General features: G+C 46.1%; 2 protein-coding genes; both read right to left on the reverse strand.

Annotated features, from left to right (window-relative positions):
• Positions 1-1,120: 1,120 nt before the first annotated feature.
• GSTUM_00011633001 (uncharacterized protein) lies at positions 1,121-5,820 on the reverse strand. XM_002842030.2 has 1 exon: positions 1,121-5,820. The coding sequence occupies exon 1, from the start codon at positions 5,206-5,208 to the stop codon at positions 1,660-1,662; it is 3,549 nt and encodes a 1,182-aa protein (XP_002842076.1). The 5' UTR covers positions 5,209-5,820; the 3' UTR covers positions 1,121-1,659.
• A 589-nt stretch (positions 5,821-6,409) lies between these two features.
• On the reverse strand, positions 6,410-7,325 carry GSTUM_00011634001 (uncharacterized protein; the record flags this gene model as incomplete). XM_002842031.2 has 1 exon in its annotated part: positions 6,410-7,325. The coding sequence occupies exon 1, from the start codon at positions 6,797-6,799 to the stop codon at positions 6,410-6,412; it is 390 nt and encodes a 129-aa protein (XP_002842077.1). The 5' UTR covers positions 6,800-7,325.
• Positions 7,326-15,194: the final 7,869 nt, after the last annotated feature.

The raw sequence follows: 15,194 nt of genomic DNA on the forward strand, positions 1-15,194 counted from the left end.
ACGCTGCGGACGAATCTTGCCAAACGGCGCTGTTCGCAGCAATCTTAGAGGGGAAACAGGGGCTTGTGAGCCTACTCCTGGCAGACCAAAGGATTGATATCAACCATCGCGACCGCTGGGGGGGGACCGCCTTCACGTCTGCGTGCGTGATTGACCAAGCCGGTGCCTTCGGGTTACTCCTGGGGGATCCGCAGGCGGGGGTGAACTGGGCCGATAACACCGGGCGAGCGGCCCTGCATTGGTGCGTCCAGCGATGTAGTCCGTAGATGGTGTGCCACTTGTTAGTGTGCCCGCGAACTAAGGTTAATGTTCGGGATGAGTGGCAGCGCACACCGTTTTTCTCCGCCGTGGCTGAAAAGCGGATCCAGGCGGCGAGGATATTGGCTGCCGACGCGAGGGTCAACGTCGGTGTCGTTGGTGAATTTGGGCATGAGCATCAGCATCCGCTTGCGGTGGCGGCTGAGGAGCGGCTCTGGGAGGCTGTAGAGATGCTGTTGCAGGGGGAGGATGTGGACTTTAGTGCTTTGAACTGCAAGCGTCATCACCTGAGGATCTGGAGAAGATCTATGGGGCTGCTACTGCTAGGGGGGATCCGGTGGGGCCGGTAGTGTAATGAGTGTGGATGTCACCTCCTCCTTCCATTCAAGCCTCCCGCCGACGGACCAGCAAGCACCCTACCAGACTAGACCTCACACAGATTCATTCGCAACATACCAAACGACCGTACCCCCACGCGCACCTTACCGGAGATCTGGCGACGGCGCACGACGCAATCCCGTGTTGGAAGTCACGAACAATAAAAACTCGGAGACCGAAGATAAGGTAACAAATACCAAGAGTATATATAGTATACGAAGCGGTATTCTTTGGGGGGGGGAGAAAAGATAATTTCTTGCCTTCTCCAAATGATGGATGCACCTACCCATACTAACCAGCGGTGCCTATATATACAACGTAACACTTGTTTCCCCAAATCCCAATTGTCCCCGAAGCGGTAGTACGGCAGGTTTCCTGACGTATGCATGCTTTCCATCACGTCGAAGTCATATGATACATACATTCGATATCCCGCTTAGGTCCGGTGCGAGTGATGATGTGTGATCACGATAACGCAAAAAACTGGGAAGAATAATAATGGTTCCTTGAACAATCATTTTATCATTTGTGAATATGTAATGGCAGGAAAAATGCTTTACGAGGTACACTGAGGATGTGAAAGTGATGGGTATCAATGATTCGATTCCCCCCCACTCCCCCACTCCCCCATCTATATACACCGTCATTCAATTGGCCAAAATAAACCCAGTCCAGACGAAAAGAGGAAGAAGAAAAAGTGAAGAATGAAAAAACTCCAAGCGAGTGTAGAGTACATTACGCCCATCTATGCATGTCCATTGAGATAAAGTGATAATGATAAAGGAAGAGAAAGAAAAAAAGCGAATGTAAAATACAATGAGAGAAATGTAACCATGATAAACTCGAATAAAGTAGGAACAAAAGGGAAAATGAAAGAAATAAAAGAAAAATAATGATATTGGTATCAGGCCAGAAGGGAAACATGTACATGAATATTGGTACCACACAATAAAGAAGTTTTGCTCCACCTCCTCCCCCGCTTCTTCCAATATAGTATGACACTCTCCTATCGATGAGGAAAAACTACTCCGTGGTCTCCCCTTCACCAATCCATCTGCTAACTCTCCCCCTCACCTCCTCAAATAGGTTCCCGAGACTCTCCCTCCATTCGCTCTCCAGCATCTTCACCTTCTCTTTCAAGTCCTCCGTGAGCACCGCCTCCTCCTTCTCCCGGCGTTCTTCCTGAATCCTAGAATTCTCCGGGCCCGGCAAGCGGACTTTCCATCCTGCAACCATGCTCAAAGTCTTGACCTCGTGTAATAAGCAGAGCAAATTTGTCTGCCCCTCGACAAACTGATATATCGACTTCTCCGCCATTTCTATTTTCGAATGGAGGTACCTCAATGGCTCTCTAAGATAAGCGGGGTTTTCATGGTACTCTTCCGGCGGGACAATGGGGTGGACGTTCGTCAGGTCCGTCGGGATCTTTTCAAAGCACTCCATGATCAGCGGCGCAACCTCCCAGAATACCGAAATTTGCTTTTCGACACCCTTGACCACTTGGTTCTCCACCAAGTCTAGGAAGCCATCGTATCGGGAGAGAGATTCCTTGTCGGCCTTAAGGCGGCGGGCATTCTCGTCTGTTGTGAAGAAGTCTTCCGCTTCTCTAATTTTGTCGGCGAGACGGGAGGCAAAGAAGGGGGTTATTACCACTTCCTTATAACGGCGGTTGCGCTCCGACAGCAGGTCGAAGACCTCGCGGTGGAGTTGCTCCCGCACATCAAAGACCCATTTCAGGCATGTCAGCTTTTCGAGGAGTTCAGGGACTTGGTCGCCGCCTTCTTCCTGTCCCCCGAGCGGGTTGTCCGCGTTCGCGATGATCTCGGCGGCGAGGTCGTTGTAGGCCGCTGACGCGGCGGAGATGCGCTCCTGCAGTTCGGTGTGAACGGCGTCCACGACTTGGGATTGGAACAAGTCAAATTCAGACTTGAGGGACTCCTCGGTGAGGACGTTTTCGCGATTCTGGAAGTCGGTGTTGAGGGTTTCGAGTTGGTCGAAGCTGAGGCGCTTTTGGGTCTTATTGCCCGAGGGCGTGTTGTAAAGGGATTGGATGTACTCTGAGTGCTGGTTTCGGCGCTTTAGTGACTCGATGGTGAAGGTTTCCTTCCGTATTGAGGAGGCAGCGTTAAAGTCAGCTTTGATCTCTGTGATGGAAGACAGGTCATTCAGTGTTCGCACAAGATTCCGGAACACTGCAAGTTGGGGGTGAGCGTTGTTCACTGCTGGGTAGACTCGTGGGTAAGGCGGAAGTAGAGTGAGTAGGGGAGCAATATCGAGATTCGTCTTGACTGGCCGGACAGGGGTGCGAGTTCGGGATTGCGAGTGAGCGGGTCGCGATCGAGAACGAGACATGGACATGGTCTTCCTATCCGGGGGGTATGCGGAACTACCAACATAACCGGCAGGATCGCCAGGGAACTGTGAATTCCGCGGGGTAGTCACATGCTCAGCTATCTCGCGAAGCGACGCTCTAGGAGTGCGTGTGTATCTGTGACTCGACCGTGCCATGCCAAACTCATCATCTCCCATTCCATCGGAGCGAACAGCCAAGTGATCGCTAACCGATCCGCCCTCCGCGCTCGCCTCCCACCACCGCGAGGACGTCCGTCCACGCGAGGACTCCTCGTCCCTGATTCTCGCTTCGAGGGCTGTGCCCGCAGGATTACCATTATCGAAAGAATCGCTGTTCAGGTGCTGCCCCCACCACTGCGTTTCCGGTCGCCCCCTGCCCTCCTGCGTATTCTCCATTTCCACATCCTCTCCGTCCATACCCTTCATGATCGGTGAAATTGGTGATAAATTTTGTCGCGTTTCTTCCGAAAATGCCGAACCCAATCTTGTCGCAAGAGACGATCTCATCTTCCCGACAGCGCGGGAATACCGTTCCTTCCTCAACTTGCACTCATTCAATACAAAATCCAACCACAATCCCACCCTCTCCTCATCCGTCGACGCTGTAGCCTCCAACCGAATCATCTCCCTGTGCCTCTCCATCGCAGATAGGTAAAATGCGTTCATCTCCTCCTCCTCCTCCTCGATTAGTGGGGGCTGGAGTTGCCCCCCCGCATTAGGCAGGTGTAGCAAATGTGAAACCGGCCTGAATTTGGAATCCCTCTCAACGCCAGGAGGGGGTGTAGGAAGCTGCTTTGGCGGTTCAAAACTACTAGCTGGTGGTGAGGTGATACGTATCGGCTTGCGCTTGACCCTGTTATTATCCATGGAGAAAGAGGGAGCTCCAGTTGCGCTGAAGGGAAGTCTTGGTGTTGCTTCTGGGGGCGGAGGGGACTCCCCTTCGTAATCGATCAAAAGAGGCGCCGTCACAGATTGGCCATGCGGGGCGCTAAAGCTCAATCCACGGTCCCTTTGCCCTACCATCTCCTCAGCTGAGCTCACCACTGGACTAGCTGGTGTTTGGCGCCAGGGATTATTATCTGCTTCCGGTCGCCTCCGATCCCAGGCGATCCCTAACCCTTCCTCACCCCCACTCCTTGGCCCTGGGGAGCTCTTCTTGTGGGGCATCTCTTCCCCTTCCATCTTTCGCTTTGGGGGAGGAGCCGGGGGCAGACCCCTTGAGTCGGATGGCGCAACGGACTGCGCTAATTCGTAAAATTTCGAACCGCTGTTTTCAGTCGATAGCCCTCTTGGTTGCTGGGGAGGGGATCTGCTACTCATTCTCATGACAGTGGGGTTCATCACAGGAGAAGAAACCGATCGACCTTGGCTCATGACTCTGGGTAAGCTCGGGTTTCTAGGCGGTGGCCCGGGCGGTGGGGGAGGGATCGCACCGCCATTCTGGGAATCGTTCCTCATGGATGCCGGAGCGTAGACGTTTCTCGGTACAGATTCACTTCGTGGAGGGGGCCCAGGGGGAGGAGGGGGTATCCGAGAAAGAGAATCGGCTCTCACAGCTCCGGGCGGAAGAGACATCGTTGGAGGCGAGCGGGAACCCGATCTCATCCCAATTCCGAGTCCGGCAGGCGCCGGGCTACTAATGCTATGCGTTCTCCTACCCTGTGCAGCCATCGGTGAGCCGTCTCGGATATAATTATTCTGGGCTGGGGGTGGCCCGGGCGGCGGCGGCGGCACCACCTCATGCAAGGTTGGTCGCCGACTCCCGGCTCGGGATGATGGCCCAACGCTATCGGCGATGGGACTGGAAGGTGGGGGTATATCAGGAGAAGGATAAGACGCTTGCTGCAAGCCCGAAGGTGCGTACCCCTGTCCGCCAGCCATCCCCGGAGGAGAATAATTTCTTCTGCGAGTGGGGCCATTCCACCCCAATTGTTCCTGCAGTAAGGGCGCATAAGGAGACAAGGGGGTAGTATTGGCCGTACTGGTGGCACTGTTTTGCTGTGAGAAAACCGGAGAGAAGTCCCGCGAGGTTGCGGTTGAGGGAGTGACTTGCAGTGGTGAGATGGGGGTTGTATTCTGGCTGTTGTAAGGCCATGAATGCTGCCTCTGGTGCGGGGGGTTGAGCTGCAATCTAGGGTTGTTTGGGTGTCGCTGGGCACTCGGAGGTGAATAGGGCGGTGGTGGAGCTGCGGAGGCGTCAGTCCGGCGCACGCGAGGCATGGAAGTAGAGATTCACGGATATGAAAGAAAGGCAGAAAGGGGAGGGGAATTACGAGTAACTACAAATGAGGAGGGAAGGTGGGGAAATAATAGAAAAGGTGAGAAAAGATGCCCTCTCCCCAAAGGAGGAAGGGTGGTAATGAAAATGGTAATAAGGAAATGAAATTTTTTGGGGGGAAAGTGGTGATTTTTATCTAGGAAACAAAGGCTCTATACCATCCTCCCCGGTAGGCCTAGGAGCAAAAGAACCAGTACCATTCGCCACGACAGGGCCGTAGTGCTGAGGGTTGTACTCTCCGCTCGTGTCTCCACCCTCGATAGGGTTCCTCATAGGACTCACGCTCGGTCGTCGTGGACCGTACCCCGCTGGCGTGGTGGGAGCGTTGCCGGGAGCGTTGGTGGGGCCAACGGTCGGACTACCGCCAAGTCCACCTGGGTAGAGTGCTGGATTGTAGCGAGCATAGGCGGCTTGGTTATTGTGGAAGGGATAGGGCGACGCCATTGTAGAAATGTCAGCAAGCAGCGATCCTGTGATTCCAAAACCCTCCCTAAGCTCCCATTCCCAGCAATCCGGTCGTTGGCACGGTAAACACTTTCACTAAAGAGAGGGCGAACTGGTGGCGCAGGAGGGGAGGAATAATGGATGGGTGGGGCGAAGTGAATATATGAAGAGGGGGAAGGAAAGAAGGAGTGGGCGGGATGTGGGAGAGAAAGTACCGTACGAGAATAGGGTCGGAAGTGCAGGAGGAGGAGGGGAGGGTGCGAAAGAGGGAGAATGGGTAAATGGAGAGGGAGAGGGAGAGAGGGAGAGAGGGAGAGAGGGAGAGTAGCGTGTCCCTGTCAAACTCGTGCTGGGCGAAGAGGGAGAGAAGGAGTTGATTGATTGAGGGAGCATCGGGCTAGGGAGGGGACAAGCAATTTTGGGATTCGCGACATCAGAGCAGAAAATCTATAAATAAGTTACGACTAATCCCGAAGCGTGATTCGTTCCCGACGAGTCACCAGTTCACGCCCAGCGCCTGAACTTTTCGTCCCGCAGGCACGAATAGTGATGAACGGGTGAGAAAAAGGAGAGAAAAAAATAAACACAGTAATGATGCACCCAAGCAAAACTTGTAAGAGCCTCTCCACCGGTACCTGCCAATCGATTCTATAAGCTAGAAAATCCATAATTTTGATATCATACTCTCTCTCCAACCTCTCATCTCGTCTCCCCCTCGCTCGTGAAATCCTCATAACCGCTCGAGTACCGGTATCGGTACCGTACTGTGCCATTGGTAGCACACCCACCTATACCCGCAGCATGCCTCACTATCATTCCCACCCCCTTCAGTAATGCGCTCTGAAGGCATAACATCCCAGAGTAACCAGTGTCGTGACACACCTCCTGGACCACCTGTCCGTCCACAGTGCCGGTATCTGTACTCGTAAACATAATCGGAGTCACCAAAGAAGGGGCGAAAGTGTGAGGAGAGAAAAATAAAACAGAGGACCTATAATTAACCCCCCCATTCGCCTTGTCTCCGGTGCTGGTATGCCAGACCCGCAACAACTTGCTCCCAATACCGGCAGAGCACCGAATACCATCCATGCAACCGTTTCCTCAATCACCAAAGCGAACCCCTACCATGCCTTGCCTAAACATACTTGCATCCTTTTCCCCCTTGTCGATCCCTCCTCTTCCTGTACGAGTACTTGTACCCTAGTACAGTACAGTAACCGCCCGCCCAGCTAACCGACCACAGCTGGGTTTTGCTCCCCAAAAGACCCCCCCCCCCAAACCTGACCAATTGGTCGCGTTGGTGCCCTGAGCTAGGATGGGGCGGACGGAAGTAATCTATTTTCGGTTCCGCTGTTTTGCTCTCGCCGTTGGGTGAAGCGAGGTGCGATCGTCGATAGGGTAGCTCGATAAGGCGCTTGGGGGAGACGGTGATTAGATCAGGGTGCACAAGTACAGTACTGTACAAGTACGGGTACCGCATCCTGAGTTTGGGGTACGGTGGAGCCACGGCAGGCGGAGAATATCACGGTGTGAGCGCGGGGAGGGTGGTGAAAGATACTGGTACTGTGCGGGTGGTCTTCAGTATTTCCCTTTCTCCCTCTTTGATGTGTTTTTGTTGAGAGAGGGTTTGTTGCCGCGATATCGTAGGTCTATCATGGTTAAACGACACAAGCAATGGCTTCACTGTAGGACCATAACTGGTATCATACTCGAGTGCTGTACGTGTACGGTAGGAGCACGGCTTTGGTGGATACTTGCACACGGGGACACTGATATGGTGCTACGAGTATCTTGGGGGTATCATACCTACCGCACATACAATTCCCAATTCCCGTGGCTCACGATCCCTTCATGAACCAAAGTTAACTTATCGCCCCAATCGCAATCACAACAACTCAATTCTCACCACCCTGGCCGCAGTTACTTGTATCCACCTGCACTACCGGTATCCTAGTGCCGGTATGATACCGACCAAAACACCACCACTCCCACAACACAAAAATCCAACCCCTTACCCAGAGTGCATATCGCACAAGCCCCCTCCAACAAACAACGCCTACCATTCATCCCACGAGTGCAATCCCCACAAAGAAGGATCAAAGACCCCTGCCCACATCCTACTCGAGTATGATACCGATATGATAACAGGAAAAAAGTATGATATCCGAAAACATGGGCTGCGAGTCTGTACCAGTACCGTTACAAGTACTCTTACCGTCGCATTATCCCCGTTCCCAGGTACAGTAGGAGTATGGCACCGGTACTTCTCACCCAGACGAGCCACAATACCGCCCCCCAACAAAGCCCAACCCAACCGACTCGGACCCACCCATCCCATCCCATATCACACCTCTATAAAGAGAAAAACCTCAAGCCCCCGCCCCCCCCGATAACCCGTACCACTGACCCACTAGTTTATGGTAGGAGCAAGACGATTCAGGGCCCCGGACACCCCCCCCAGATACAGTCACGATCTTCAATCCCTTTTAAACCAACATGATACGGGTGCACAAAGTACTTGTACCGGTACGGTAGCCGGAGGAAACTCGAAAATAGAGACTCGGGTAAAAATTGCTCATTTGCGAAAAAAAAAAAAAATCGCGTTACGATACGTACGATAAGAGATTTATTTTTAATGTTATAAACGTACGTAAGTTATACACCGGTAGGGCACTCGAGTACTGTACTTTTTTCCCTTTTTGATACCTCTATTTTGGGTTATTTTGGGTACGATACGAATGAGCGGGGAAACAAAGGAGGATTTCTAATCATGGATTCAACTCTTGTTTTTTTTTTCTGGTATGATAATATTATGATACGAGATTGTTGTTGGTATGATAAATGCGTCGTCACGTGAATATAAGCGAGAGCATGTGTATTAGAGAGTGGTCGTGATAAATTTAACTATCGTACACTTATCCCTTCCGCCGCTGAAATATGCTGCACTAAGCAGGGATGTTCACTAGTGCAGCAATTCGCTGTGCACGGACCTCGCTTCTCAGGGGCTGGTGAAGGGCGCATGTCTGAATAGTATCAACAATGTGTAAACATGAACAATCTATCAAGCAATGAACGATCCAAAAAAACAGCAAAGCAAACAGGTGAAGAGGTTGAATTATAAGCCTCCACGAATTACACAACCGAAGTGTACACCAGAGGAGCTAATAGATGCAATATCACCACCTCCAGAGTACATGCTTCTTCTGCATTACCAGATCCATCACCATAATGTACTTCAGCTACTACCACATATAAATAGAGATCCATACAGTCTATTTATATTGTTTCTAACAGAAGACCACTTTGAGATAATTGCAGTGAATACAAATAAATATGCTGAGGTGAAGGAAGCAGGAAGGAAAGGAAATCGGACTTGGGTACCAACAATTTCAGGGAAGATTAAGGTCTTTATTACAGTATTCATTTATATAGATATGGTTCACCTACCTGCATATGAAGACTACTGTAGCTCAAAGTACGGCAAGTTTATATGCGCTGACCATATATCTCTCAACCGCTTTGAGAATCTTAAGAAATATATGCATATCTTGGATCCTGTAGTGAAGCCAAGCTCAAAAACTCAGTACTCAAAAAGTGATGAGTCTGAGGATACAGCAGAGGAGAAAAGTGTGGGGTGGTGGTATAAACTTGAGCTAGTAGCTTCGGAGTTCAGATCCTTGTACTCGCTTTATTGGACATCAGGTATTAATCTATTAGGAATACCGAGATCCAATACCCAGAAGTCACCCTAAGTAGGGTAACCTCACCCGGGATCGGAATCTCTGGTCTCCAACACCCCCATCTGGCCCCCTTACATGCCTGCACGTCATCATACATATCACTCTCAGTTGCGTCCTGTGACTATAATACTACAGAATTGAAGGTATCAGAATAATACTATATACATCACCACCGTCTATTAAACCGGATCCTGTTCGCAGGATATATGAGAGAGTACCTTCAGCTAGGTCTGAGAAGTAGAACAGAGTAAATCCGTCAACTACTCAGAACGCTACTAGGCTTCAAAGATGTGATACCTTTGGTATAAACTGTAGGTAACGGGACATTTCTGTATAAAGAGATGGTATTGAATGGTAAAGGATCTCAGCAAGAGACCAATATATTCACACCCACCCTATAATATCTAGAAGAATCTAGAACTCCGAAAAATACTACTATAGAAGTTATTAGACTTCACGGAGTATTGCAACCAGGTTTCGGAATACGTTGTACTTATGAAGACAACTTCCCATACTACAACAGTGATTGAAGTCCTGTTACCCAAAGCAACCAATGGTTGCCAACAGAGAGAATAATTGTCCATCCAGTAGAATAGCTTTGTGCGAATTAGTAGGAAGCCTTCTGGAAGACATTTATCAGTTGGATAAGGAGTTATGGAAGTTTAAAGTTAGGCGACTAAAAAAGGTTTACAATTACGACTACCTTTGCAGATACAACCTGCAGATGAAACTGATCATTTCATCAATAATGAAGACAATTGAAGCCAACTCAGTTCAACTTGAAAACTAGGCCACAAGTCTAAAGACTCCAAAGATCAGATAACTACTATTGGGAACAGTATGGTTTGAAGTTAGTTATGTTATAATTAGCAAAAAGAGTGTGATGATTTTCAGGGTCTCCAGGTGTTCGCACCTTTCAAGAATATGTGATGTTACAAGTTATAATCAGAATGGTATATAGTGGCATAATAAATAGATGTAGTCCGCGAACACTCAGATGCAGAATATAAATATCCAAGTGCCTCTCAAGCTTTAGACATCATCAAGCAATGGAGAAGAAACCTTAACAATATAATATTGTTTTTACGATTCTATTTTACTTTACCGAATTTACTTCACTCCTAATAGTTATAAATAAAAATAGTGAGTGTGAGCCTTCCTAGACAATCTCTGTCTACAAAAATGAATTTCGATTAGCTTAGACAACTCTGAAGTCTATCAGATTGTCTCCACCTAATACAATCTCTTTATTAATGAGATAATGGTACACTTTTTTGGCCACAGTAAACATACATTTAAAGTACCAAATAAACTAATTAAAGAGGATTATAATATCTTTGCACTCTGCGAAGCTGGTTATACATATAACTTTATGTGGTCATCAAAAACTGATAGTTATGGTAAACTGGTAAGAATATCTGATCTTTTACCTACTGAATCAATGGTATATAAACTTGCTCAAAAACTACAAAAAGATGTACCATATATTATTTACATGGATAATTACTTTACTAGAATTCTACTTCTCTGTAAGCTATGAACTCTGAATATTGGAGCTTGTGGAATAACTCGACGCCATCCTGAGTTTCCAGGATTTCTTCCTGATCTTAAGGACCATTGCTCCAAGTGTTTGAAATGGAATACAACTATAGCAATAGTGGTATGAAAACAGATTAAAGTTAAGAATAATATAGAAAATAAGGAGTCTTAATAGGAGTCTGATACATCGGATTCTGGAGTTATTTACTGTAACCGGTACGGGTACTTGGTTATTGGTTTTGTTTTATGTTTTGTTTTAAGAATCGCTTTGATACTTGGTTTGTTTTAAGTATCGTTTGATACTTGGTTTTGTTTTATGTTTGGTTTTAAGTATCACTTTGATACTTGGTTTGTTTTAAGTATCGTTTGATACTTGGTTGTGTTTTATGTTTTGTTTTAAGTATCGCTTTGATACTTGGTTTTGTTTTATGTTTGGTTTTAAGTATCACTTTGATACTTGGTTTGTTTTGAGTATCATTTGATACTTGGTTTTGTTTTATGTTTGGTTTTAAGTATCGCTTCGATACTTAAGAAGTTTTACCAAAGTGTATCGATTGATACCTTTGATTAGTTTCGTTCATGCTAGACATGAACAGATTTGTGTATTTAAAGACCGCCTATTTCTACGATAGAAAAGGCAGACTTCGACAGACAGTATTTCAATATACTTGGTTGAACGGTTACTTCTTTGTTCCCCAGTACACCCTCGAAGCCTCCTTTAGTTCTCAGCTCTCGCCTCCTCTCTGGAAGAGCAGGCCACCTGCCAACTATCGTATCTATTACCGATAACGTGATTAGCACCTTGCGAACACGTTACATTTACTATGCTTGGTAAGATAATAATACTGTAATTGCCTATTCTACTATTCGCAAATTTCGTGAAGAATATTCCATTATTGGATCCAGATAATTACCTCAACTTACATCTACAAATAGGTCACTTGTACGAAAGGTCTTTGGAGAAGAAAAGCAGAAAGACCTAGCAATTCCCACATTTATTGATAACTATAACTACTTTATCGAAAGGGGGATTGACATTACCGATCAACTCCATATATATTATTCAACACAGTGAATTGCCCTACAGTCTTAGTATCTTTTTTTCTTTTTTTTTTGAATACTTGATACAGCAATTCTTAATGCTTATTTGATGGGACAGCAGCTTTATGGAAATGGGTATATGAAACATAAAGAGTTCCAGGCAAATCTTTGAAGTAGTCTATTCTGCTTCTCAGAGCAAGTTTTTTCTCATGGAGTCTGTATTGCCTTCAATATCTACCGGCCAAGCACACCCAGAGAAGGCAGTCCAAGTGGAGGAAGTAATCAAAATACAGGAACATAATTAGAAGGTACTGGAAAAGCGAGTCTATTGCTATCATTATAGAGCAATCTACTCAGCTATAAAGAAAGGGAATTTTATGACGAGATCTCTATTAATAGTATACAAAGAAAGAGAGCTGGTCAGATGTAGTGGACCTGTAATGTATGTGATGTTGTACTCTATACAAGCGGTACTTGTTAGACTGATTTTCACTACCATTCATCAAGCTTGCTATTATAATATTAATTTTCTACTCCTACTACTGAGTTGAAGTTGGACACATACACTTGCATTTGAAAAATTCATATAACTACAGTGGTACCTTCTTTTAGTTGTGGCTCACATTGTATTTTAGTACCAGCTACAAAATGGCCACAGATACATGAAAATACCGGTGTGGTTACAAGAACTTTTCAAATGCAAGTGTCCGATGAAAATTCTCATACAAAGTGGTCAACTTCAACCCAGTGAGCAGAGCACTTGTACCTCTTCCCTCAGAGTATGGCCAGCTGCTGAAATTTGGATTAGAATCTCAAGGTTTCCTCATACTCTCTTGCTAAAATTCAGTGGCTGGGAGGATTCTTGACAAAACCATGTTAGTGTGCATAGGGTATTGTTTGGGACAATTTCAGCCAATAAGAAACCATGATGGAGTTGGTGTGGGATGAATTTGGTGTGGCTTGGAAATCCCTACTTAGTGCAGCATATTTCAGCGGTGGAAGGGATAATAAGGTTCTACTTGCACAGCATGCTTTGTTTTGTTCCCACCCTCCCCTGCTGACACTCGGTCTGTGATCCATCAGGCGGCACTGTACTCGCCGTGTCGTGACGTTTGTGAAATGGACCAGAGGTGCATGGTGGCGCAAGGAGGTGCATGGAGACCCATGCCAACTTCAAATAGGCTTAGTAGAGTAATTAGTATATTATTAAGACAAGAGGCCATAACCTCAAAAAGGAGAAAGTAAACATTACGCATTTATTCCAGTATCTACAACCACGAAGTCAACAAGCAAAATGCCTACGCCAAGAGGACCAACAACTTCTATGGTCAAACAGGGACAAATCATTGGCTATGCCATGCTAGATAGAGCCCAAAAGATGACCTTGAAGGAAATTTCAGAAAAAACTGGGGTGCTAATAAGTACCTGCTCAAACATCATCTAGACAGCGCGTCAACGGGCTAGTGACAACAATACTTCTGATCTTTGTACTGATGAAAACCTAGCTCCTCTGCCAAACTTGGTGAAGTGTACAAATGCTGCCCTCTCACAGGCTCAAAAGGATCACTTGGTTGAAGTCACTCTGCAAGATGCTGAGCACTGCAGAATGACCTTTACACAACTCGCCGAAGCAGGTTGTTTTTTTTCTTTTTTTCTTTTTTTTCCCTAAATATACAAAATTGAAAGTGTAGCTAATATAAAAATAAAAAATAAAAAAGCGGAACTAAGTGTTAGTAGACAAACAATTTCAAAAGCACTATGTGAAAACAAGATTTATCGACAGAAACTGGTTACAAAATCAACTCTTTCTCCAGAGCAGACAGCCAGGAGGCTGGCCTTTTGCTATCAATACCAAGGGTACGACTGGAGGAACATCATCTTTACAGATGAGTCATATTTTGAAACGGGAAGCCTGAGGTCCAGACGGGCCCGTGGAGTTTTACGTCAGGTAGGTGAAGCTCATCGGCCACAAAATATTAACAGAAAGTTTGCTCAAGGAGCAACTATTATGTTTTGGGGTGCTATATGTTATGGAAAAGCCAGTATGTATATATATAAATTATTATTACTATTATTATTATTATTATTATTATTATTTTACAAGTTTTATTTTTCTATTCTACCCTGTACATAATGTTTAATGCTAATTGAATTAATAATAACAATTAAGGTCATGATCTTCCATACCATATGTACACTACACCATATGAGACTACGACTCAGCGAAAGGAGGCACTTCTTACTCTCAAGAGAGAGTATGAGAATGAGTTAGCACAAAATGTACATGCTAGCTCATTGGGATTGGAGGTACCTTTTCCAAACCCCCAGCTCAAGACGAGGAAGGAGGATAGAAGGGGTGGAATCGATTGGTATATATACTGGGAACGTATTCTCAACCTACTTCTCTATCCTTTTACTGCTCAACTAGCAACTGAGTTTCCTCAGAGGAATATTATAATAATGGAGAACAATGCTCCAGTACATGTTCACCATTATCATAATATTCCTCGAGAGAAACTTGGTTTTATGAAGCTAGTTTGGCCTCCAAGCTCGCTGGATTTAAATCCAATCGAGACTGTTTGGACTGAGCTAAAGGATATTCTACAGGAGAGAATTGGACCCAGAATGACTGCACGACAAATTAGACTTGTTTTAGAAGAGGTAAATACTTGTTTAATCTATCTCTTTATTTTTTTATTTTTTTTACTTACATTAATTATAGACATGGAATAACTATTCTAAAGAGCGAATCAATTTTCATATCAACTCAATGCATGAACGAATTGAGGCATGTATCAAAGATGACGGTGGAAATAACTTTAATTTTTAATTTTTAATTTTAATATTGTATTTCTAATGTTTCATCTTTTTATTCATTATTTTTGTTTATTACTTCTCATATTATAATGTATAATAAATATCTATATATTTGTTTACTTTCTCACTCATGCTGAATTTTATACCTTGAGGCTCTTTCCGTAGCTCCATGCACCTCCCTGCACATGCATGCGCCACCATGCAAGCCCGGTCCATTTCACAAACGTCACGACACGACGAGTAGATACTATATAACCCATAATAACCCCCCCCCCCCCTTTTACGCAGACAAATTACGCATTGTTTTGCCACGGCTGACCAATTTCCTGACCCATATCTATATATGA

The sequence above is a fragment of the Tuber melanosporum genome, assembly GCF_000151645.1.
Source record: "Tuber melanosporum whole genome shotgun sequence assembly, scaffold_88, strain Mel28".
NCBI classification, from domain to species: domain Eukaryota; kingdom Fungi; phylum Ascomycota; class Pezizomycetes; order Pezizales; family Tuberaceae; genus Tuber; species Tuber melanosporum.

Excerpts from the sequence above, each read along its gene's own strand:
- GSTUM_00011633001 (XM_002842030.2), bottom strand. The coding sequence starts at position 5,208 with ATGCCTCGCGTGCGCCGGACTGACGCCTCCGCAGCTCCACCACCGCCC.